Source organism: Taudactylus pleione, unplaced genomic scaffold (genome assembly GCF_031769625.1).
Source record: "Taudactylus pleione unplaced genomic scaffold, aTauple2 ptg002560l, whole genome shotgun sequence".
Taxonomy (NCBI): Eukaryota; Metazoa; Chordata; class Amphibia; order Anura; family Myobatrachidae; genus Taudactylus; species Taudactylus pleione.
In genome coordinates this window covers 573,016-597,627 of record NW_028286941.1, presented here as the reverse complement: position 1 = coordinate 597,627, position 24,612 = coordinate 573,016, and the positions used below count along the sequence as shown (strand labels likewise).

Sequence of the window (24,612 nt, the reverse complement as noted above, 5' to 3'; positions counted from 1 at the left end):
AGGGGGCAGAGTGACCTATTATCAGCCCCTGTCCTGTAATACACGGTGTCAGGGAGCAGAGTGACCTATTATCAGCCCCTGTCCTGTAATACACGGTGTCAGGGGGCAGAGTGACCTATTATTAGCCCCTGTCCTGTAATACACGGTCTCAGGGGGCAGTGTGACCTATTATCAGCCCCTGTCCTGTAATACACGGTGTCAGGGAGCAGAGTGACCTATTATCAGCCCCTGTCCTGTAATCCACGGTGTCATGGGGCAGAGTGACCTATTATCAGCCCCTGTCCTGTAATACACGGTGTCAGGGAGCAGAGTGACCTATTATCAGCCCCTGTCCTGTAATACACGGTGTCAGGGAGCAGAGTGACCTATTATCAGCCCCTGTCATGTAATACACGGTGTCAGGGAGCAGAGTGACCTATTATCAGCGCCTGTCCTAGAATACACGGTGTCAGGGGGCAGTGTGACCTATTATCAGCCCCTGTCCTGTAATACACGGTGTCAGGGGGCAGTGTGACCTATTATCAGTGCCTGTCCTAGAATACACGGTGTCAGGGGGCAGTGTGACCTATTATCAGCCCCTGTCCTGTAATACACGGTGTCAGGGGGCAGAGTGACCTATTATCAGCGCCTGTCCTGTAATACACGGTGTCAGGGGGTAGAGTGACCGATTATCAGCCCTTGTCCTGTAATACACGGTGTCAGGGGGCAGAGTGACCTATTATCAGCCCCTGTCCTGTAATACACGGTGTCAGGAGGCAGAGTGACCTATTATCAGCGCCTGTCCTGTAATACACGGTGTCAGTGGGAAGAGTGACCTATTATCAGCACCTGTCCTGTAATACATGGTGTAAGGGGGCAGAGTGACCTATTATCAGCGCCTGTCCTGTAATACACGGTGTCAGGGGGCAGAGTGACCTATTATCAGCGCCTGTCCTGTAATACACGGTGTCAGGGGGCAGAGTGACCTTTTATCAGCCCCTGTCCTGTAATACACGGTGTCAGGGGGCAGAGTGACCTATTATCAGCCCCTGTCCTGTAATACACGGTGTCAGGGGGCAGAGTGACCTATTATCAGCGCCTGTCCTGTAATACACGGTGTCAGGGGGCAGTGTGACCTATTATCAGCCTGTCCTGTAATACATGGTGTCAGGGGGCAGAGTAACCTATTATCAGCGCCTGTCCTGTAATACACGGTGTCAGGGGGCAGTGTGACCTAATATCAGACCCTGTCCTGTAATACACGGTGTCAGGGGGCAGAGTGACATATTATCAGCCCCTGCCCTGTAATACATGGTGTCAGGGGGCAGAGTGACCTATTATCAGCCCCTGTCCTGTAATACACAGTGTCAGGGGGCAGAGTGACCTATTATCAGCGCCTGTCCTGTAATACACGGTGTCAGGGGGCAGAGTGACCTATTATCAGCCCCTGTCCTGTAATACGCGGTGTCAGCGGGCAGAGTGACCTATTATCAGCCCCTGTCCTGTAATACACAGCGTCAGGGGGCAGAGTGACCTATTATCAGCGCCTGTCCTGTAATACACGGTGTCAGGGGGCAGAGTGACCTATTATCAGCGCCTGTCCTGTAATACACGGTGTCAGGGGGCAGAGTGACCTATTATCAGCGCCTGTCCTGTAATACACGGTGTCATGGGGCAGTGTGACCTATTATCAGCCCCTGTCCTGTAATACACGGCGTCAGGGGACAGAGTGACCTATTATCAGCCCCTGTCCTGTAATACACGGTGTCAGGGGGCAGTGTGACCTATTATCAGCGCCTGTCCTGTAATACACGGTGTCAGGGGGCAGAGTGACCTATTATCAGCCCCTGTCCTGTAATACGCGGTGTCAGGGGGCAGAGTGACCTATTATCAGCCCCTGTCATGTAATACATGGCATCAAGGGGTAGAGTGACCTATTATCAGCACCTGTCCTGTAATACACGGTGTCAGGGGGCAGAGTGACCTATTATCAGCGCCCGTCCTGTCATACACGGTGTCAGTGGGCAGAGTGACCTATTATCAGCCCCTGTCCTGTAATACATGGTGTCAGGGAGCAGAGTGACCTATTATCAGCCCCTGTCCTGTAATACACGGCGTCAGGGGGCAGAGTGACCTATTATCAGCACCTGTCCTGTAATACACGGTGTCAGGGGGCAGAGTGACCTATTATCAGCGCCTGTCCTGTAATACACGGTGTCAGGGGGCAGAGTGACCTATTATCAGCCCCTGTCCTGTAATACACGGTGGCAGGGAGCAGAGTGACCTATTATCAGCCCCTGTCCTGTAATACACGGCGTCAGGGGGCAGAGTGACCTATTATCAGCACCTGTCCTGTAATACACGGTGTCAGGGGGCAGAGTGACCTATTATCAGCGCCTGTCCTGTAATACACGGTGTCAGGGGGCAGAGTGACCTATTATCAGCCCCTGTCCTGTAATACATGGTGTCAGGAGGCAGAGTGACCTATTATCAGCGCCTGTCCTGTAATACACGGTGTCAGGGGGCAGTGTGACCTATTATCAGCGCCTGTCCTGTAATACATGGTGTCAGGGGGCAGAGTAACCTATTATCAGCCCCTGTCCTGTAATACACGGTGGCAGGGAGCAGAGTGACCTATTATCAGCCCCTGTCCTGTAATACACGGCGTCAGGGGGCAGAGTGACCTATTATCAGCGCCCGTCCTGTCATACACGGTGTCAGTGGGCAGAGTGACCTATTATCAGCCCCTGTCCTGTAATACACGGTGTCAGGGGGCAGAGTGACCTATTATCAGCCCCTGTCCTGTAATACACGGTGTCAGGGGGCAGAGTGACCTATTATCAGCCCCTGTCCTGTAATACATGGTGTCAGGGGGCAGAGTGACCTATTATCAGCCCCTGTCCTGTAATACACGGTGTCAGGGGGCAGAGTGACCTATTATCAGCCCCTGTCCTGTAATACATGGTGTCAGGGGGCAGAGTGACCTATTATCAGCCCCTGTCCTGTAATACACGGTGTCAGGGGGCAGAGTGACCTATTATCAGCCCCTGTCCTGTAATACACGGTGTCAGGGGGCAGAGTGACCTATTATCAGCCCCTGTCCTGTAATACATGGTGTCAGGGGGCAGAGTGACCTATTATCAGCGCCTGTCCTGTAATACACGGTGTCAGGGGGTAGAGTGACCTATTAGCAGCCCCTGTCCTGTAATACACGGTGTCAGGAGGCAGAGTGACCTATTATCAGCGCCGGTCCTGTAATACACGGTATCAGGGGGCAGAGTGACCTATTATCAGCCCCTGTCCTGTAATACATGGTGTCAGGGGGCAGAGTGACCTATTATCAGCCCCTGTCCTGTAATACACGGTGTCAGGGGGCAGAGTGACCGATTATCAGCCCCTGTCCTGTAATACGCGGTGTCAGGGGGCAGAGTGACCTATTATCAGCGCCTGTCCTGTAATACGCGGTGTCAGGGGGCAAAGTGACCTATTATCAGCGCCTGTCCTGTAATACACGGTGTCAGGGGGCAGAGTGACCTATTATCAGCCCCTGTCCTGTAATACATGGTGTCAGGGGGCAGAGTGACCTATTATCAGCCCCTGTCCTGTAATACACGGTGTCAGGGGGCAGAGTGACCTATTATCAGCCCCTGTCCTGTAATACACGGTGTCAGGGGGCAGTAACCTATTATCAGCGCCTGTCCTGTAATACACGGTGTCAGGGGGCAGAGTGACCTATTATCAGCGCCTGTCCTGTAATACACGGTGTCAGGGGGCAGAGTGACCTATTATCAGCTCCTGTCCTGTAATACACAGTGTCAGGGGGCAGAGTGACCTATTATCAGCCCCTGTCCTGTAATACATGGTGTCAGGGGGCAGAGTGACCTATTATCAGCCCCTGTCCTGTAATACATGGTGTCAGGGGGCAGAGTGACCTATTATCAGCCCCTGTCCTGTAATACACGGTGTCAGGGGGCAGTAACCTATTATCAGCGCCTGTCCTGTAATACACGGTGTCAGGGGGCAGAGTGACCTATTATCAGCGCCTGTCCTGTAATACACGGTATCAGGGGGCAGAGTGACCTATTATCAGCCCCTGTCCTGTAATACATGGTGTCAGGGGGCAGAGTGACCTATTATCAGCACCTGTCCTGTAATACACGGTGTCAGGGGGCAGAGTGACCGATTATCAGCCCCTGTCCTGTAATACACAGTGTCAGGGGGCAGAGTGACCTATTATCAGCGCCTGTCCTGTAATACGCGGTGTCAGGGGGCAGAGTGACCTATTATCAGCGCCTGTCCTGTAATACACGGTGTCAGGGGGCAGAGTGACCTATTATCAGCCCCTGTCCTGTAATACATGGTGTCAGGGGGCAGAGTGACCTATTATCAGCCCCTGTCCTGTAATACACGGTGTCAGGGGGCAGAGTGACCTATTATCAGCCCCTGTCCTGTAATACACGGTGTCAGGGGGCAGTAACCTATTATCAGCGCCTGTCCTGTAATACACGGTGTCAGGGGGCAGAGTGACCTATTATCAGCGCCTGTCCTGTAATACACGGTGTCAGGGGGTAGAGTGACCTATTAGCAGCCCCTGTCCTGTAATACACGGTGTCAGGGGGCAGAGTGACCTATTATCAGCGCCTGTCCTGTAGTACACGGTGTCAGGGAGCAGAGTGACCTATTATCAGCCCCTGTCCTGTAATACATGGTGTCAGGAGGCAGAGTGACCTATTATCAGCGCCTGTCCTGTAATACACGGTATCAGGGGGCAGAGTGACCTATTATCAGCCCCTGTCCTGTAATACACGGTGTCAGGGGGCAGAGTGACCGATTATCAGCCCCTGTCCTGTAATACACGGTGTCAGGGGGCAGAGTGACCTATTATCAGCGCCTGTCCTGTAATACGCGGTGTCAGGGGGCAGAGTGACCTATTATCAGCGCCTGTCCTGTAATACACGGTGTCAGGGGGCAGAGTGACCTATTATCAGCCCCTGTCCTGTAATACATGGTGTCAGGGGGCAGAGTGACCTATTATCAGCCCCTGTCCTGTAATACACGGTGTCAGGGGGCAGAGTGACCTATTATCAGCCCCTGTCCTGTAATACACGGTGTCAGGGGGCAGTAACCTATTATCAGCGCCTGTCCTGTAATACACGGTGTCAGGGGGCAGAGTGACCTATTATCAGCGCCTGTCCTGTAATACACGGTGTCAGGGGGCAGAGTGACCTATTATCAGCGCCTGTCCTGTAATACACGGTGTCAGGGGGCAGAGTGACCTATTATCAGCCCCTGTCCTCTAATACATGGTGTCAGGGGGCAGAGTGACCTATTATCAGCCTCTGTCCTGTAATACATGGTGTCAGGGGGCAGAGTGACCTATTATCAGCCCCTGTCCTGTAATACACGGTGTCAGGGGGCAGAGTGACCTATTATCAGCCCCTGTCCTGTAATACACGGTGTCAGGGGGCAGTAACCTATTATCAGCGCCTGTCCTGTAATACACGGTGTCAGGGGGCAGAGTGACCTATTATCAGCGCCTGTCCTGTAATACACGGTATCAGGGGGCAGAGTGACCTATTATCAGCCCCTGTCCTGTAATACATGGTGTCAGGGGGCAGAGTGACCTATTATCAGCCCCTGTCCTGTAATACACGGTGTCAGGGGGCAGAGTGACCGATTATCAGCCCCTGTCCTGTAATACACGGTGTCAGGGGGCAGAGTGACCTATTATCAGCGCCTGTCCTGTAATACGCGGTGTCAGGGGGCAGAGTGACCTATTATCAGCGCCTGTCCTGTAATACACGGTGTCAGGGGGCAGAGTGACCTATTATCAGCCCCTGTCCTGTAATACATGGTGTCAGGGGGCAGAGTGACCTATTATCAGCCCCTGTCCTGTAATACACGGTGTCAGGGGGCAGAGTGACCTATTATCAGCCCCTGTCCTGTAATACACGGTGTCAGGGGGCAGTAACCTATTATCAGCGCCTGTCCTGTAATACACGGTGTCAGGGGGCAGAGTGACCTATTATCAGCGCCTGTCCTGTAATACACCGTATCAGGGGGCAGAGTGACCTATTATCAGCCCCTGTCCTGTAATACATGGTGTCAGGGGGCAGAGTGACCTATTATCAGCCCCTGTCCTGTAATACACGGTGTCAGGGGGCAGAGTGACCGATTATCAGCCCCTGTCCTGTAATACACGGTGTCAGGGGGCAGAGTGACCTATTATCAGCGCCTGTCCTGTAATACGCGGTGTCAGGGGGCAGAGTGACCTATTATCAGCGCCTGTCCTGTAATACACGGTGTCAGGGGGCAGAGTGACCTATTATCAGCCCCTGTCCTGTAATACATGGTGTCAGGGGGCAGAGTGACCTATTATCAGCCCCTGTCCTGTAATACACGGTGTCAGGGGGCAGAGTGACCTATTATCAGCCCCTGTCCTGTAATACACGGTGTCAGGGGCAGAGTGACCTATTATCAGCGCCTGTCCTGTAATACACGGTGTCAGGGGGCAGAGTGACCTATTGTCAGCGCCTGTCCTGTAATACACGGTGTCAGGGGGCAGAGTGACCTATTATCAGCCCCTGTCCTGTAATACACGGTGTCAGGGGGCAGAGTGACCGATCATCAGCCCCTGTCCTGTAATACACGGTGTCAGGGGGCAGAGTAACCTATTATCAGCGCCTGTCCTGTAATACACGGTGTCAGGGGGCAGAGTGACCTATTATCAGCGCCTGTCCTGTAATACACGGTATCAGGGGGCAGAGTGACCTATTATCAGCCCCTGTCCTGTAATACATGGTGTCAGGGGGCAGAGTGACCTATTATCAGCCCCTGTCCTGTAATACACGGTGTCAGGGGGCAGAGTGACCGATTATCAGCCCCTGTCCTGTAATACACTGTGTCAGGGGGCAGAGTGACCTATTATCAGCGCCTGTCCTGTAATACGCGGTGTCAGGGGGCAGAGTGACCTATTATCAGCGCCTGTCCTGTAATACACGGTGTCAGGGGGCAGAGTGACCTATTATCAGCCCCTGTCCTGTAATACATGGTGTCAGGGGGCAGAGTGACCTATTATCAGCCCCTGTCCTGTAATACACGGTGTCAGGGGGCAGAGTGACCTATTATCAGCGCCTGTCCTGTAATACACGGTGTCAGGGGGCAGAGTGACCTATTGTCAGCCCCTGTCCTGTAATACACGGTGTCAGGGGGCAGAGTGACCTATTATCAGCGCCTGTCCTGTAATACACGGTGTCAGGGGGCAGAGTGACCTATTGTCAGCGCCTGTCCTGTAATACACGGTGTCAGGGGGCAGAGTGACCTATTATCAGCCCCTGTCCTGTAATACACGGTGTCAGGGGGCAGAGTGACCTACTATCAGCCCCTGTCCTGTAATACACGGTGTCAGGGGGCAGAGTGACCGATTATCAGCCCCTGTCCTGTAATACACGGTGTCAGGGGGCAGAGTGACCTATTATCAGCGCCTGTCCTGTAATACGCGGTGTCAGGGGGCAGAGTGACCTATTATCAGCGCCTGTCCTGTAATACACGGTGTCAGGGGGCAGAGTGACCTATTATCAGCCCCTGTCCTGTAATACATGGTGTCAGGGGGCAGAGTGACCTATTATCAGCCCCTGTCCTGTAATACACGGTGTCAGGGGGCAGAGTGACCTATTATCAGCGCCTGTCCTGTAATACACGGTGTCAGGGGGCAGAGTGACCTATTGTCAGCGCCTGTCCTGTAATACACGGTGTCAGGGGGCAGAGTGACCTATTATCAGCCCCTGTCCTGTAATACATGGTGTCAGGGGGCAGAGTGACCTATTATCAGCCCCTGTCCTGTAATACACGGTGTCAGGGGGCAGAGTGACCTATTATCAGCCCCTGTCCTGTAATACACGGTGTCAGGGGGCAGAGTGACTTATTATCACGCCTGTCCTGTAATACACGGTGTCAGGGGGCAGAGTGACCTATTATCAGCCCCTGTCCTGTAATACACGGTGTCAGGGGGCAGAGTGACCTATTATCAGCCCCTGTCCTGTAATACACGGTGTCAGGGGGCAGAGTGACCTATTATCAGCCCCTGTCCTGTAATACATGGTGTCAGGGGGCAGAGTGACCTATTATCAGCGCCTGTCCTGTAATACACGGTGTCAGGGGGCAGAGTGACCTATTATCAGCCCCTGTCCTGTAATACACGGGTGTCAGGGGGCAGAGTGACCTATTATCAGCCCCTGTCCTGTAATACACGGTGTCAGGGGGCAGAGTGACCTATTATCAGCCCCTGTCCTGTAATACACGGTGTCAGGGGGCAGAGTGACCTATTATCAGCCCCTGTCCTGTAATACACGGTGTCAGGGGGCAGAGTGACCTATTATCAGCCCCTGTCCTGTAATACACGGTGTCAGGGGGCAGAGTGACCTATTATCAGCCCCTGTCCTGTAATACACGGTGTCAGGGGGCAGAGTGACCTATTATCAGCCCCTGTCCTGTAATACACGGTGTCAGGGGGCAGAGTGACCTATTATCAGCCCCTGTCCTGTAATACACGGTGTCAGGGGGCAGAGTGACCTATTATCAGCGCCTGTCCTGTAATACACGGTGTCAGGGGGCAGAGTGACCTATTATCAGCGCCTGTCCTGTAATACACGGTGTCAGGGGGCAGAGTAACCTATTATCAGCCCCTGTCCTGTAATACACGGTGTAAGGGGGCAGAGTGACCTATTATCACGCCTGTCCTGTAATACACGGTGTCAGGGGGCAGAGTGACCTATTATCAGCCCCTGTCCTGTAATACACGGTGTCAGGGGGCAGAGTGACCTATTATCAGCCCCTGTCCTGTAATACACGGTGTCAGGGGGCAGAGTGACCTATTATCAGCCCCTGTCCTGTAATACACGGTGTCAGGGGGCAGAGTGACCTATTATCAGCCCCTGTCCTGTAATACACGGTGTCAGGGGGCAGAGTGACCTATTATCAGCGCCTGTCCTGTAATACACGGTGTAAGGGGGCAGAGTGACCTATTATCAGCGCCTGTCCTGTAATACACGGTGTCAGGGGGCAGTGTGACCTATTATCAGCGCCTGTCCTGTAATACACGGTGTCAGGGGGCAGAGTAACCTATTATCAGCCCCTGTCCTGTAATACACGGTGTAAGGGGGCAGAGTGACCTATTATCACGCCTGTCCTGTAATACACGGTGTCAGGGGGCAGAGTGACCTATTATCAGCCCCTGTCCTGTAATACACGGTGTCAGGGGGCAGAGTGACCTATTATCAGCCCCTGTCCTGTAATACACGGTGTCAGGGGGCAGTAACCTATTATCAGCGCCTGTCCTGTAATACACGGTGTCAGGGGGCAGAGTGACCTATTATCAGCCCCTGTCCTGTAATACACGGTGTCAGGGGGCAGAGTGACCTATTATCAGCCCCTGTCCTGTAATACACGGTGTCAGGGGGCAGAGTGACCTATTATCAGCCCCTGTCCTGTAATACACGGTGTCAGGGGGCAGAGTGACCTATTATCAGCGCCTGTCCTGTAATACGCGGTGTCAGGGGGCAGAGTGACCTATTATCAGCGCCTGTCCTGTAATACACGGTGTCAGGGGGCAGAGTGACCTATTATCAGCCCCTGTCCTGTAATACATGGTGTCAGGGGGCAGAGTGACCTATTATCAGCCCCTGTCCTTTAATACACGGTGTCAGCGGGCAGAGTGACCTATTATCAGCCCCTGTCCTGTAATACACGGTGTCAGGGGCAGAGTGACCTATTATCAGCGCCTGTCCTGTAATACACGGTGTCAGGGGGCAGAGTGACCTATTGTCAGCGCCTGTCCTGTAATACACGGTGTCAGGGGGCAGAGTGACCTATTATCAGCCCCTGTCCTGTAATACACGGTGTCAGGGGGCAGAGTGACCGATCATCAGCCCCTGTCCTGTAATACACGGTGTCAGGGGGCAGAGTGACCTATTATCAGCGCCTGTCCTGTAATACGCGGTGTCAGGGGGCAGAGTGACCTATTATCAGCGCCTGTCCTGTAATACACGTTGTCAGGGGGCAGAGTGACCTATTATCAGCCCCTGTCCTGTAATACATGGTGTCAGGGGGCAGAGTGACCTATTATCAGCCCCTGTCCTGTAATACACGGTGTCAGGGGGCAGAGTGACCTATTATCAGCCCCTGTCCTGTAATACACGGTGTCAGGGGGCAGTAACCTATTATCAGCGCCTGTCCTGTAATACACGGTGTCAGGGGGCAGAGTGACCTATTATCAGCGCCTGTCCTGTAATACACGGTGTCAGGGGGCAGAGTGACCTATTATCAGCCCCTGTCCTGTAATACATGGTGTCAGGGGGCAGAGTGACCTATTATCAGCCCCTGTCCTGTAATACACGGTGTCAGGGGGCAGAGTGACCGATTATCAGCGCCTGTCCTGTAATACACGGTGTCAGGGGGCAGAGTGACCTATTGTCAGCCCCTGTCCTGTAATACACGGTGTCAGGGGGCAGAGTGACCTATTATCAGCGCCTGTCCTGTAATACACGGTGTCAGGGGGCAGAGTGACCTATTGTCAGCGCCTGTCCTGTAATACACGGTGTCAGGGGGCAGAGTGACCTATTATCAGCCCCTGTCCTGTAATACATGGTGTCAGGGGGCAGAGTGACCTACTATCAGCCCCTGTCCTGTAATACACGGTGTCAGGGGGCAGAGTGACCGATTATCAGCCCCTGTCCTGTAATACACGGTGTCAGGGGGCAGAGTGACCTATTATCAGCCCCTGTCCTGTAATACACGGTGTCAGGGGGCAGAGTGACCTATTATCAGCGCCTGTCCTGTAATACACGGTGTCAGGGGGCAGAGTGACCTATTATCAGCCCCTGTCCTGTAATACACGGTGTCAGGGGGCAGAGTGACCTATTATCAGCCCCTGTCCTGTAATACACGGTGTCAGGGGGCAGAGTGACCTATTATCAGCGCCTGTCCTGTAATACACGGTGTCAGGGGGCAGAGTAACCTATTATCAGCCCCTGTCCTGTAATACACGGTGTAAGGGGGCAGAGTGACCTATTATCACGCCTGTCCTGTAATACACGGTGTCAGGGGGCAGAGTGACCTATTATCAGCCCCTGTCCTGTAATACACGGTGTCAGGGGGCAGAGTGACCTATTATCAGCCCCTGTCCTGTAATACACGGTGTCAGGGGGCAGAGTGACCTATTATCAGCCCCTGTCCTGTAATACACGGTGTCAGGGGGCAGAGTGACCTATTATCAGCCCCTGTCCTGTAATACACGGTGTCAGGGGGCAGAGTGACCTATTATCAGCGCCTGTCCTGTAATACACGGTGTAAGGGGGCAGAGTGACCTATTATCAGCGCCTGTCCTGTAATACACGGTGTCAGGGGGCAGTGTGACCTATTATCAGCGCCTGTCCTGTAATACACGGTGTCATGGGGCAGTGTGACCTATTATCAGCGCCTGTCTTGACGCCAAAACAGTAACAGAAACGGATTAAATACAACAAAATTCAAGTTTATTTACAGAAAAAGGAAACGTATTAGTTACAAATAAAACTGACATGACAAAGTAAAACAGGTTATTTCCATAATGTGCAAAGCTAAGAGCATGGTATAAGGACACGTTTCTGCCCTCGCAGCATGGCCGAACTCATCCAGCCGAGGAAGGGTTAATGCAGATCTTGTGACAGCAGGCGCGTGTCATTAGCCCGATACACTAAGCAGCCCCGATACTGAGCAGCCCGTCCATTAACAAGAGCCTGCGGGGGACGTACACGTCCTAAACCCACTATATCGTGTCTCTATCTCTCTGACCCACTCGCCGCGCTCCCTATCCCTCTGACCCACTCGCCGCGCTCCCTATCCCTCTGACCCACTCGCCGCGCTCCCTATCCCTCTGACCCACTCGCCGCGCTCCCTATCCCTCTGACCCACTCGCCGCGCTCCCTATCCCTCTGACCCACTCGCCGCGCTCCCTATCCCTCTGACCCACTCGCCGCGCTCCCTATCCCTCTGACCCACTCGCCGCGCTCCCTATCCCTCTGACCCACTCGCCGCGCTCCCTATCCCTCTGACCCACTCGCCGCGCTCCCTATCCCTCTGACCCACTCGCCGCGCTCCCTATCCCTCTGACCCACTCGCCGCGCTCCCTATCCCTCTGTCCCACTCGCCGCGCTCCCTATCCCTCTGACCCACTCGCCGCGCTCCCTATCCCTCTGACCCACTCGCCGCGCTCCCTATCCCTCTGTCCCACTCGCCGCGCTCCCTATCCCTCTGTCCCACTCGCCGCGCTCCCTATCCCTCTGTCCCACTCGCCGCGCTCCCTATCCCTCTGACCCACTCGCCGCGCTCCCTATCCCTCTGACCCACTCGCCGCGCTCACTATCCCTCTGTCCCACTCGTCGCGCTCCCTATCCCTCTGTCCCACTCGCCGCGCTCCCTATCCCTATCCCCCACTCACCACGCTCCCTATCCCCCACTCACCACGCTCCCTCTGTCCCACTCACCACGCTCCCTATCCCCCACTCACCACGCTCCCTATCCCCCACTCACCACGCTCCCTATCCCCCACTCACCACGCTCCCTATCCCTCTGTCCCACTCACCGCGCTCCCTATCCCTCTGTCCCACTCACCGCGCTCCCTATCCCCCACTCACCGCGCTCCCTATCCCCCACTCACCGCGCTCCCTATCCCCCACTCACCGCGCTCCCTATCCCCCACTCACCGCGCTCCCTATCCCCCACTCACCGCGCTCCCTATCCCCCACTCACCGCGCTCCCTATCCCTCTGACCCACTCACCGCGCTCCGTATCCCTCTGACCCACTCACCACGCTCCCTATCCCCCACTCACCGCGCTCCGTATCCCTCTGTCCCACTCACCACGCTCCCTATCCTCCACTCACCACGCTCACAGAGAAAGGAAGTCACAAAGGCAGATGACCGCTCAGCTGTAAACAATACACAGATAAGCTAAAGGCTTGAGCACTAGGAGGCGCTATACAGGTACGGGATGAAATGCAGGCCTGGATCTCTTCCTCTTACACTGTGCAATGCCTCCATCCTGATATACAGATATAAGATTGTCCCATTACCCAAAGACAAGATAGCTAACAAATATCAGAGAGGCTGTAGTGTGCTCTACATAACGCACTGACAGGAAATCATGCACAGACCCTTCTCCACAAGAGGGCACTACTGAGTAGGTCTAACATATGTTTAATCCTTTTAATGTGTAAACAGTATGCAGAGCAGGGCCCTCGTACCCTGTCAGGAAACATTGCCAGCGGTGGACCTCCAGCATCCTCTCTGCTCCTGGGAAATGAATATGCAGTCAGGGAAGGCTGGATGGACTGCTGCAGAGCCCAGCCCGCTGGTGCTGTTGGTTGCTATGAAGAGACAGTGACAGCATTTATGCTTCCGTTACGAGCAAAGAAGAATTTACTAAAAGCTTCTTCAAGTAAACAGGTGAGTCTGCTTTGGTCGACCTGGAGAGAGAAAAGAAAAACAGTGCTAGAACGTGAAGCCAAGTCTCTTCCATCCTCTCGTACAAACGTATCTATGTGATCCTGACCTCGCTGACAAAGCCCAGCTGGACCAGCTCCGCAGCCAGATCCTGGATGTTCTCATCTACAGAAGAGAAGGACAGACACAGTCAGTACACGGAGCATCCACCCCCAGACCCAGAATACTATGGGATTCCATGTCCAATACTCACTGGGTAATAAGTCGCAGCTTAAGTGTCTGTTCAGCTTGTCTTCTAGTTTCAGTAATAAGGTCAGCTGAAGAAAGAGCCATGACAGTCAGAAGAAACCAAAGAGGAGATTATTGAGGCAATGGCAGCTGACATTCAGTCTAAATAGTGGTGGGCATATAATGCACAGAGGTAGAGGTGGATAAACCTCAGACCTGATAAATCAGCAATATGTGGACGTACATATTCATTCAGTAACTCTGAAATATATGCAGGCTTAGGTTACTTTATTTTCCTGCACTGCAATTTAGAGTATATAGAAATGATTGAGAATATATATATTTGTTGTGCGAGTTACAGAAGGCCTCAGGCCTAGGTAGGATAAGGCCTTCCCTTTCCTCTATAAAATAAGCACGTGTGCTGTCTCTCTGATGTAGCAGCCATTTTGTTTTATATCTTAGCTAAAAGTATGTTATATGATGTATTACAAAGTGTGTAGATATTAGTGATTTATTTCTCTGCAGGTGTGATTAGCTGCGGAGACATGTATATATTAAACTGCTATATCCATTGTTATAGTAATAAAAATGATAGGTTTAAGATGTATACGTTTTAACATGCACAGAAAAGCTGACAGCAAGTCTCAATTATTATATAAACACACATGAGGTAACTGAGATAGTATTAGTCCGCAATACGCAGAAATGAAGGCTAAATGGGCGACCATGTCAGATTTCTACATGGGAACAACAAGATAATACGGAATTATGTCATTATTATGTCTTTAGCACATTAAGTCAAAGATGATCTAGTACATACAAATATTAGATTAATTGGACTAATTGGATTGATTTGATGTATAAACTAAAATAAGGTATAAATATGAGCAGAGAAAGAGGGAGGGGGGAGCAGTCGGAGAACAGAGGACACCGCACAGAACCAGGTTCGGGGTGCCGGTACGCATGTATGAAGTAGTGACTGACTGCTATCCTGCTATCCTGTACTGGGTGTCACACATTTATTTTACAAGTATTCCCTATTGCTGTTGGTATAGCCTATGTTTTTTTGGTTGTAAGTCTGCATTGCCAAAATATATGTGTGATTAAGCTGTCTTTACGTAAAAGCATTGTCATTTATTGTAGAATCTGTATTTCAGTGCTCTCTATTACAAGTAAGGTTTGTAAGTAATCCAGAACTGTATCAGCATTATCAGACCCCATCAGGAGGAAACTTATCCATAAATGTGGGGGTCCAGAAGGAAAGCAGATGTGGAGTCTTGGAGAAGGAAGAGTGGGGAGCCCGGGAAAGAAGGTGGTTAGGGCAGCCAACAAAGGAGGCTAACATGGGACATTGGGGAAATGAGAATGAGGTGATTAGGAAGGAGATAGATGATGGACATCGAAGTAGAAAAGCGATGACTAAAAAAAGAGTGAAATATGGTGGTGGGGGACCTGATGAGTCCAGGAGGACAGGATGTTGAGCATGGAGTAGGGAGAGCAATGAGCCCAGGAGGAGAGGATGCTGGGCATGGAGTAGGGAGAGTGATGAGCTCAGGAGGAGAGGATGTTGAGCATGGAGTAGGGAGAGCGATGAGCTCAGGAGGAGAGGATGCTGGGCACTGGAGTAGGGAGAGCAATGAGCCCAGGAGGAGAGGATGCTGGGCATGGAGTAGGGAGAGCAATGAGCTCAGGAGGAGAGGATGTTGAGCATGGAGTAGGGAGAGCAATGAGCCCAGGAGGAGAGGATGTGGGGCACTGGAGTAGGGAGAGCAATGAGCCCAGGAGGAGAGGATGCTGGGCACTGGAGTAGGGAGAGCAATGAGCCCTGGAGGAGAGGATGTTGGGCACTGGAGTAGGGAGAGCAATGAGCCCAGGAGGAGAGGATGCTGGGCATGGAGTAGGGAGAGCAATGAGCTCAGGAGGAGAGGATGTTGAGCATGGAGTAGGGAGAGCAATGAGCTCAGGAGGAGAGGATGTTGAGCATGGAGTAGGGAGAGCAATGAGCCCAGGAGGAGAGGATGTGGGGCACTGGAGTAGGGAGAGCAATGAGCCCAGGAGGAGAGGATGTTGGGCATGGAGTAGGGAGAGCAATGAGCCCAGGAGGAGAGGATGTTGAGCATGGAGTAGGGAGAGCAATGAGCCCAGGAGGAGAGGATATTGGGCATGGAGTAGGGAGAGCAATGAGCCCAGGAGGAGGGATGTGGGGCACTGGAGTAGGGAGAGCAATGAGCCCAGGAGGAGAGGATGTTGGGCACTGGAGTAGGGAGAGCGATGAGCCCAGGAGGAGAGGATGTTGGGCATGGAGTAGGGAGAGCAATGAGCCCAGGAGGAGAGGATGTTGGGCATGGAGTAGGGAGAACAATGAGCCCAGGAGGAGAGGATGTTGGGCATGGAGTAGGGAGAACAATGAGCCCAGGAGGAGAGGATATTGGGCACTGGAGTAGGGAGAGCAATGAGCCCAGGAGGAGGGATGCTGGGCATGGAGTAGGGAGAGCGATGAGCTCAGGAGGAGAGGATGTTGGGCATGGAGTAGGGAGAGCAATGAGCCCAGGAGGAGGGATGCTGGGCATGGAGTAGGGAGAGCGATGAGCTCAGGAGAGGATGCTGGGCATGGAGTAGGAAGAGCAATGAGCCCAGGAGGAGAGGATGTTGGGCATGGAGTAGGAAGAGCGATGAGCTCAGGAGGAGAGGATGTTGGGCACTGGAGTAGGGAGAGCAATGAGCCCAGGAGGAGAGGATGTTGGGCACTGGAGTAGGGAGAGCGATGAGCTCAGGAGGAGAGGATGCTGGGCATGGAGTAGGGAGAGCGATGAGCTCAGGAGGAGAGGATGTTGGGCACTGGAGTAGGGAGAGCGATGAGCTCAGGAGGAGAGGATGCTGGGCATGGAGTAGGGAGAGCAATGAGCCCAGGAGGAGGGGATGCTGGGCATGGAGTAGGGAGAGCAATGAGCTCAGGAGGAGAGGATGCTGGGCATGGAGTAGGGAGAGCGATGAGCTCAGGAGGAGAGGATGTTGGGCATGGAGTAGGGAGAGTAATGAGCCCAGGAGGAGAGGATGTTGGGCATGGAGTAGGGAGAGCGATGAGCTCAGGAGGAGAGGATGTTGGGCACTGGAGTAGGGAGAGCAATGAGCTCAGGAGGAGAGGATGTGGGGGCACTGGAGTAGGGAGAGCAATGAGCTCAGGAGGAGAGGATGCTGGGCATGGAGTAGGGAGAGCGATGAGCTCAGGAGGAGAGGATGTTGGGCATGGAGTAGGGAGAGTAATGAGCCCAGGAGGAAGGATGCTGGGCATGGAGTAGGGAGAGCAATGAGCTCAGGAGGAGAGGATGTTGGACATGGAGTAGGGAGAGCGATGAGCTCAGGAGGAGAGGATGCTGGGCATGGAGTAGGGAGAGCGATGAGCTCAGGAGGAGAGGATGTTGGGCATGGAGTAGGGAGAGCAATGAGCCCAGGAGGAGAGGATGCTGGGCATGGAGTAGGGAGAGCGATGAGCTCAGGAGGAGAGGATGTTGGGCATGGAGTAGGGAGAGCGATGAGCTCAGGAGGAGAGGATGCTGGGCATGGAGTAGGGAGAGCAATGAGCTCAGGAGGAGAGGATGTTGGGCATGAAGTAGGGAGAGCAATGAGCCCAGGAGGAGGGATGCTGGGCATGGAGTAGGGAGAGCGATGAGCACAGGAGGAGGGATGCTGGGCATGGAGTAGGGAGAGCGATGAGCTCAGGAGGAGAGGATGTTGGGCACTGGAGTAGGGAGAGCAATGAGCCCAGGAGGAGAGGATGTTGGGCACTGGAGTAGGGAGAGCGATGAGCCCAGGAGGAGGGGATGCTGGGCATGGAGTAGGGAGAGCAATGAGCTCAGGAGGAGAGGATGCTGGGCATGGAGTAGGGAGAGCGATGAGCTCAGGAGGAGAGGATGTTGGGCATGGAGTAGGGAGAGTAATGAGCCCAGGAGGAGAGGATGTTGGGCATGGAGTAGGGAGAGCGATGAGCTCAGGAGGAGAGGATGTTGGGCACTGGAGTAGGGAGAGCAATGAGCTCAGGAGGAGAGGATGTGGGGGCACTGGAGTAGGGAGAGCAATGAGCTCAGGAGGAGAGGATGCTGGGCATGGAGTAGGGAGAGCGATGAGCTCAGGAGGAGAGGATGTTGGGCATGGAGTAGGGAGAGTAATGAGCCCAGGAGGAAGGATGCTGGGCATGGAGTAGGGAGAGCAATGAGCTCAGGAGGAGAGGATGTTGGACATGGAGTAGGGAGAGCGATGAGCTCAGGAGGAGAGGATGCTGGGCATGGAGTAGGGAGAGCGATGAGCTCAGGAGGAGAGGATGTTGGGCATGGAGTAGGGAGAGCAATGAGCCCAGGAGGAGAGGATGCTGGGCATGGAGTAGGGAGAGCGATGAGCTCAGGAGGAGAGGATGTTGGGCATGGAGTAGGGAGAGCGATGAGCTCAGGAGGAGAGGATGCTGGGCATGGAGTAGGGAGAGCAATGAGCTCAGGAGGAGAGGATGTTGGGCATGAAGTAGGGAGAGCAATGAGCCCAGGAGGAGGGATGCTGGGCATGGAGTAGGGAGAGCGATGAGCACAGGAGGAGGGATGCTGGGCATGGAGTAGGGAGAGCGATGAGCACAGGAGGAGAGGATGTTGGGCATGGAGTAGGGAGAGCAATGAGCCCAGGAGGAGAGGATGTTGGGCATGGAATAGGGAGAGCAATGAGCCCAGGAGGAGAGGATGTTGGGCATGGAGTAGGGAGAGCGATGAGCTCAGGAGGAGAGGATGTTGGGCATGGAGTAGGGAGAGCGATGAGCTCAGGAGGAGAGGATGTTGGGCATGTTGAATTCCTTCTCAGCTTCATTCAAACAACCATTACCACCCAGGTGCGTCATGCACCATTCTGCCCATACTCTGTAGCTTATTAAGCTACAATCAACCTCTGCACCCTCAAATCACTTGCGCTTACCCTCTTATCACTTACATTAACGACCTTCAATCCCAAACAAGTACCTAGATATTGTTGCCTTTTAAAAATCAAATGAGATTAACTGTTTCTTTCACTTTAAAATTGTGACACGTGAAAAATGAAAACCCAAAAAACTACCCTCGTGTTACCGGTCTTTCAGGTCAACACCTCACATGTACAATCTGATCTTGTTAACAGATTTGTACGTCAATTACCTCGTGCCTCCCTTTATTAGGGTTCAGGACACCTTTTGAATCACTTGTAACTACACAAGTCTACTTATATACCTGTCTTCCTTTATCAGGTATCTGTAAATTTATATCTAACCACGTGGATTTCTCTCTTTGTTTACAATATTACCCCGCAATTCACATAACCAGATTCATGTATCTCTACTCCACTTCTCATACAAGGCATACTACAGGGGAAAATGTGAAAAAGCTAGCTCACCAAATGCCTCCTGTCCTAACCCCCTGCTGACATTTAATTTTTATAACCACAAAACCAACCACTAAAAAAGTCAACAATACTACCCCTAATTTCTGGGAAAAATTACTCAAATACAATTTAAAATTTCAGGAAACAAGGAATCAAACAAAAATTATAATAAACTGCTTTCGTCGGAATCCAAGTCCTCAATTTCTAGTAAAACCGAATCAAATGACAAATCACTCTATAACAACACTATTGAATCAAAATCCTCAAACCTCAATTTCCAAGAAAAGCAAATCAACATTGCATATATCATAAAATATTAGGAAAAACTCATCTATGGTAATCAAATCCCTTACTAACTCTAACACAGCAACATATGCACAATTAAGACACATCTACCACCTAATCAGGGGTCCCTATCAATGAAAGAGAAAGACAGGAGAATGAGGAAAGATAAAAGACAGTATGCACAACCTTTTTTTTTTTTAAGAAAAAGAGTTATAGATCACTCACACAAGTTGCATACACTGCTGTCTACGGTTTTATAGTGTTTTTTTTTTTGACACAAGACCCTAATCTAACCCCAGGTCCAAGCGGAAGCCGTAAGCCTAACTTGGGTCGGGTTCTGACCAGACCCAACTGCCGTGAAGGTCAGTCAATTTCCCAAACATACGTCATTCAACCAATCATACGTCACTCTTTCATACAGAGCAGGGAAGGAAGGAAAAATGAAGGAAAAAAACAAAAAACTGGTTTGCGCAAAAAAATGTAAATTTCTCAGAGTGAGCAAAAAAGAAAATGGAAAATATCAATAAAACTTCTTAAAAAAACATCAATCAAATAATAATTTCAGAAATAGATATATCAATTAACAAAAACTGGCAAGAAAATCACTTAACTTGCAAATTTAAAAACCAACTTTATTTTACCCTTAACATAGTTCATGCACGGGAAAGGAAAAAAAAACTCAGCAAATACCATTTACTTTCCCTATCTACTCGGCACACTGCCCAGACAAGAAAAGGAGGGGAGGAATCTCTCCTCCTAACACCATTTCTCCAAAATACAAAACTTTCTTTTGCAAACTACACAATGGAGAAAAATCTTATTTTAAGAAACAAATCCTACCAACACAGAACAAATCCAAAACATTCAATACAGCACAATAAACTTAACCACCATATCAAAGACTGAGGGAGAGAGAAAAACAAAACTGCACGTTTAAAAATAAAAATTATCTAATGAGCAAAATAACTCACTGCCGTGCACACACTCTCAATCACCGATACGGCAGGCGTTAACAGGTGTATCTCGCTGGGGCCTCCATAATTGATAGCGCGATGTGTTTTGGATAGTATTTATAAACCTTACTTATTATAAGAAGAAATTAAATAATTCACACCAATACCAACTCTAAAATAAATGACAATGTTTTACTTAAAAGCAAATGAATTATACATGTATTATGGTATTACTGACAAAGCAGACTTACAACATAAAAAAACAACATGTTCAGCAGCAGTAACAAAATGATTATTTGCATTGCCTAGCATAGACCCACAAGGTGACAGTCAGCCATGTTTATACTTACAGCCCGGCGCTCTCTCGACCTATGATCTCTCCTGCTCAACCGGACTGACCGCCCCCTCCCCTATTTGATCAATCTTTTATACTTTTTCCCTCTCTGCTACTGACATATTCTAAAATGATGAATACTAATTAATTCAATATTCACGCGCACTAAACATTTCACTGATTATATGTTTTAATCATAACAAAACCTATAATCTCCTTTCTATGTTCTCAAAATATTGTTACCGCATATAGGCCAAGGCTATCCCGATTAGCTCCCTCCTTGTTTATACAGATCTGAGACCTACTGTCTCCTAGTCTGTTAGAATTAAACTAACCCATTGTTCGGTCTTGCTAGAGAAGAAATGGTTTTCATCAGTTCTGATTTATACCCATTTCTGTAATAACACTTATACCTTTAGATCAAACAATATTAACCAATATTAACTGTTGCTTCAGACACACACCGGCCTACTTTAGAGAGGGTAGACCTCATCTCTAGGCCTGAGGCCATTCGACACATGACGGTCCTCAGCAACTTACAACTAATATATCTCCTGAATCATTTCTATGTACTTCTATAATTGCAATAAAAATAATAATGAAAGACGTAAGCATGCATATATTCGTGAATTGCTGAAGGAATATGTACGGTCACATATTCTGGCTTTATCAGAGAGCAATGAGCCCAGGAGGAGAGGATGTTGGGCATGGAGTAGGGAGAGCAATGAGCCCAGGAGGAGAGGATATTGGGCATGGGAGTAGGGAGAGCAATGAGCTCAGGAGGAGAGGATGTTGGGTAGTGGAGTAGGGAGAGCAATGAGCTCAGGAGGAGAGGATGCTGGGCATGGAGTAGGGAGAGCAATGAGCTCAGGAGGAGAGGATGTTGGGCATGGAGTAGGGAGAGCAATGAGCTCAGGAGGAGAGAATTTGGGGCACTGGAGTAAGGAGAGCGATGAGCCCAGGAGGAGAGAATGTTGGGCATGGAGTAGGGAGAGCAATGAGCCCAGGAGGAGAGGATGTTGGGCATGGAGTAGGGAGAGCAATGAGCACAGGAGGAGAGGATGTTGGACATGGAGTAGGGAGAGTAATGAGCCCAGGAGGAGAGGATGTTGGGCATGGAGTAGGGAGAGTAATGAGCCCAGGAGGAGAGGATGTTGGGCACTGGAGTAGGGAGAGCAATGAGCTCAGGAGGAGAGGATGTTGGGCACTGGAGTAGGGAGAGCAATGAGCTCAGGAGGAGAGGGTATATGGTCTAAAGATCTATAGTAAAAGGTAGACAATGTCTAGATAAGACACCAGATGTTAGACAGACAATAGGTCGACAGGGACAAAAGGTCGACCCAATAATGGAGGGTACACGGTCAGATTTTCTGGAAGATATAAATAATAACGATTGTAAAAATCATTATATCGTTCATATCGTTGACATATTTGACATGCATCGACGAACGATGCGCGTGCCCGCATGTCAGATAACGATATCTGAAATCGTGAGTTTGCAGTCAGATTTGGACTATTTCATTCATTTAAATACTGGATGTTGGGCACTGGTGTAGGGAGAGCAATGAGCCCAGGAGGAGAGGATGTTGGCACTGGACTAGGGACAGTGATAAGCCCAGAAGGAGATGGATGTTTTGCATTGGAGTTGGGAGAGGAGATGGATGAGAGGCACTGGAGTAGGGAGAGTAATGTGCCCAGGAGAAAAGGATGTTGAGTACTGCAGTACGGAGAGTGATGAGCCTAGGAGAGGATGTTGGCCATGGAGAAGAAAGAGCAATGAGGCCAGGAGGATAGGATGTTGGGCATTGAGTGGGAAGAGCGATGAGCTCAGAAGGATAGGATGTTGGGCAAAAGAGTAGAGAGAATAATGAATCCGGTAGGAGATAAATTTGGGTATGAAGTAGGGAGAGCGATGAGTCCAGGAGGAGAGGATGTTGGGCACTGGAGTAGGGAGAGCAATGAGCCCAGGAGGAGAGGAAATTGGGTACAGAGGGATGAGCCCAGGAGGAGATCATGATGTGAACTGGAGGAGGAAGAGCAATGAGCCCAGAAGGAGAGGATGTTGAGCATGATATAGGGAGAAAAATGCGGTCAGGAGATGGATAACAAAGCACTGGAGTAGGGAGCGGGATGACCCCAGGATGAGAAATTGTTGGGTACTGGAGTAGGGAGAATGATAAACCCAGGAGGGTCAAAGATGCGGTAAACATAGAAATAGGGAAATCAAGGTGCCCAAGAGTTGGAAGAGAGAGCAAGATGCATGAGAAGAAGGCAGCTATACCTTGTTGGGGTAGGGAAAACACCATTGTGTTAAGAAGAGTGAAAAGCCTCAGAAAGCGTAGGACATGAAAGTTTAGGGCCAGGAGACTCAGGAGCTGAGGTGGAAAATGGAAATGGGCAGTTGAGCAAGGACGAGTAAGAATCCCAAGATAGTTCTACGTGTGGGTAGGGAGAACAATGAAGAAAAGTTGGGGATTGGGTGCTGTGGAGTATGGAGATTTGGATGGCAGTGGATGGTGGGCGCTGGGAAATGGAAAACTATAACCCCGGCAAGGAGGTTAATTTGTGGCACTGGGGTAGGGAACTTGAGGAAAATGGGTGTAGGCTTGGTAAGGAAGGTGAAGAGCCCATGAGGAAAGCAGCTATGGAGTGTTGAAGTAAGAAGAGCAAGAAGCCAAGGAGGGAGGTACTGTAGATAATGGGGAAAGAGAGCCTAGGAGAAAGGCAGATGGTGGGGTAAGAGAGCCCTGGAGAGACACAGATGTTGTGGAAAGGGATCCTGGGAGGATAGGTGGATGAATTTGGAAAGAAAGCACATGAGGGAGGGAGATGATCGGGAAAAAGAGCCCAGGAGGTAGGTGGCTTTTGGGGAAAGAGAGCCCGGGAGAAAGGTGGATAGTAAAGAAGAGAGCAAAGGAGGGACACAGATGTTGGGGAAAAGGAGCCTGGGAGGGAGGGGGAGGGAGGTGGATGGTGAGGAATGAGAGCCAAGGAGGGAGGCTGAAAGGGAGCACGGTAAATAGGAGGATGTTGGGAAGAGAGAGTCCAGGAGAGAGGCAGATGTTGGGGGCAAGGTTACTGAAAAGCACAGGAGAGAGATGGATGTGGGTTACAGAAGCTGAGGAGCCTGGGAGAGAGGCTGTGGTGGGCTCTTAGATAAGGAAGGTGAGAAGTAAAAGAGGGGTAAGTAGAGTGAGGACCCCTTTCAATGCAAGGAAGCTGGTTTGGAGATAACAAGAGGAGTTATTTTACAGATGGTCCCTTACATGATGTTTGGCTCCTTCATCGACAGACTCGATATTGCATTGCATCTGAACCACCTGCAGAAGAGAAAGATATAGGGTCAAATAGATTGGCAGCTTCGGTGAGCTGGGAGATGACAAATCAACATGTATGTGTGGTTTGGTAAAATTACTGAAGTTAATTTATATAATAAGCGAGAAGTTTTACCAGGATAGGTTTTTGCCTACGTTTGAACTTTTTCAGGGCTACATATTCTCACACAAACCCTAAAAATGGGGACATTCATAAATTACACAGATTCCAGGGCTGGCTCCCTTGGAACTTGTCAGTCTGCCAAAAACCTGTGAGAAAGCTACAAAAGTATACATTTAACCTCAAAGTCTGAGCAAACTTGATGACTCAGCAAATTCATATTAAATCCAGTGCCTCTGTGTTTGCATGCAAAGGTGTAACTACAACTCTGTGGGCCACATAGCAAGATCTTAAAAGCCATCCCCCCGTGGTAAAAAAAAAACACATACAGTTGCCCCAACAAAGAGCCCATTCATGTTATGCCACACAGTCGTAATCCACATACACATTATGCCACGCAGTAATAGTGCCCCTTACACATTATGTCCCCCCAGCAACTCCCAGTGTCCCTCCAGCAGCCTCTCACCTCCTCCTGTGTGCCATCAGCAGCCAGCAGGTGTGAATTTGTGGCCGGGCCATCAGCTAAACACAG

General features: G+C 51.0%; 1 protein-coding gene across 2 annotated transcripts in view; it reads right to left on the bottom strand.

Annotated features, from left to right (window-relative positions):
* Window positions 1–12,761: 12,761 nt before the first annotated feature.
* Window positions 12,762–24,612, bottom strand: part of NRBP1 (nuclear receptor binding protein 1) — a 138,712-nt gene continuing 126,861 nt past the window's right edge. For both annotated transcript variants that reach the window (XM_088466146.1, XM_088466148.1), the window contains 4 exons: window positions 23,912–23,965; window positions 13,711–13,774; window positions 13,567–13,622; window positions 12,762–13,480 (listed from right to left, as the gene is read on the bottom strand). In XM_088466146.1, the coding sequence (XP_088322272.1) occupies window positions 13,382–13,480; window positions 13,567–13,622; window positions 13,711–13,774; window positions 23,912–23,965 (273 nt within the window). In that variant the 3' untranslated portion in view covers window positions 12,762–13,381. The remainder of the gene's footprint in view (window positions 13,481–13,566; window positions 13,623–13,710; window positions 13,775–23,911; window positions 23,966–24,612) is intronic.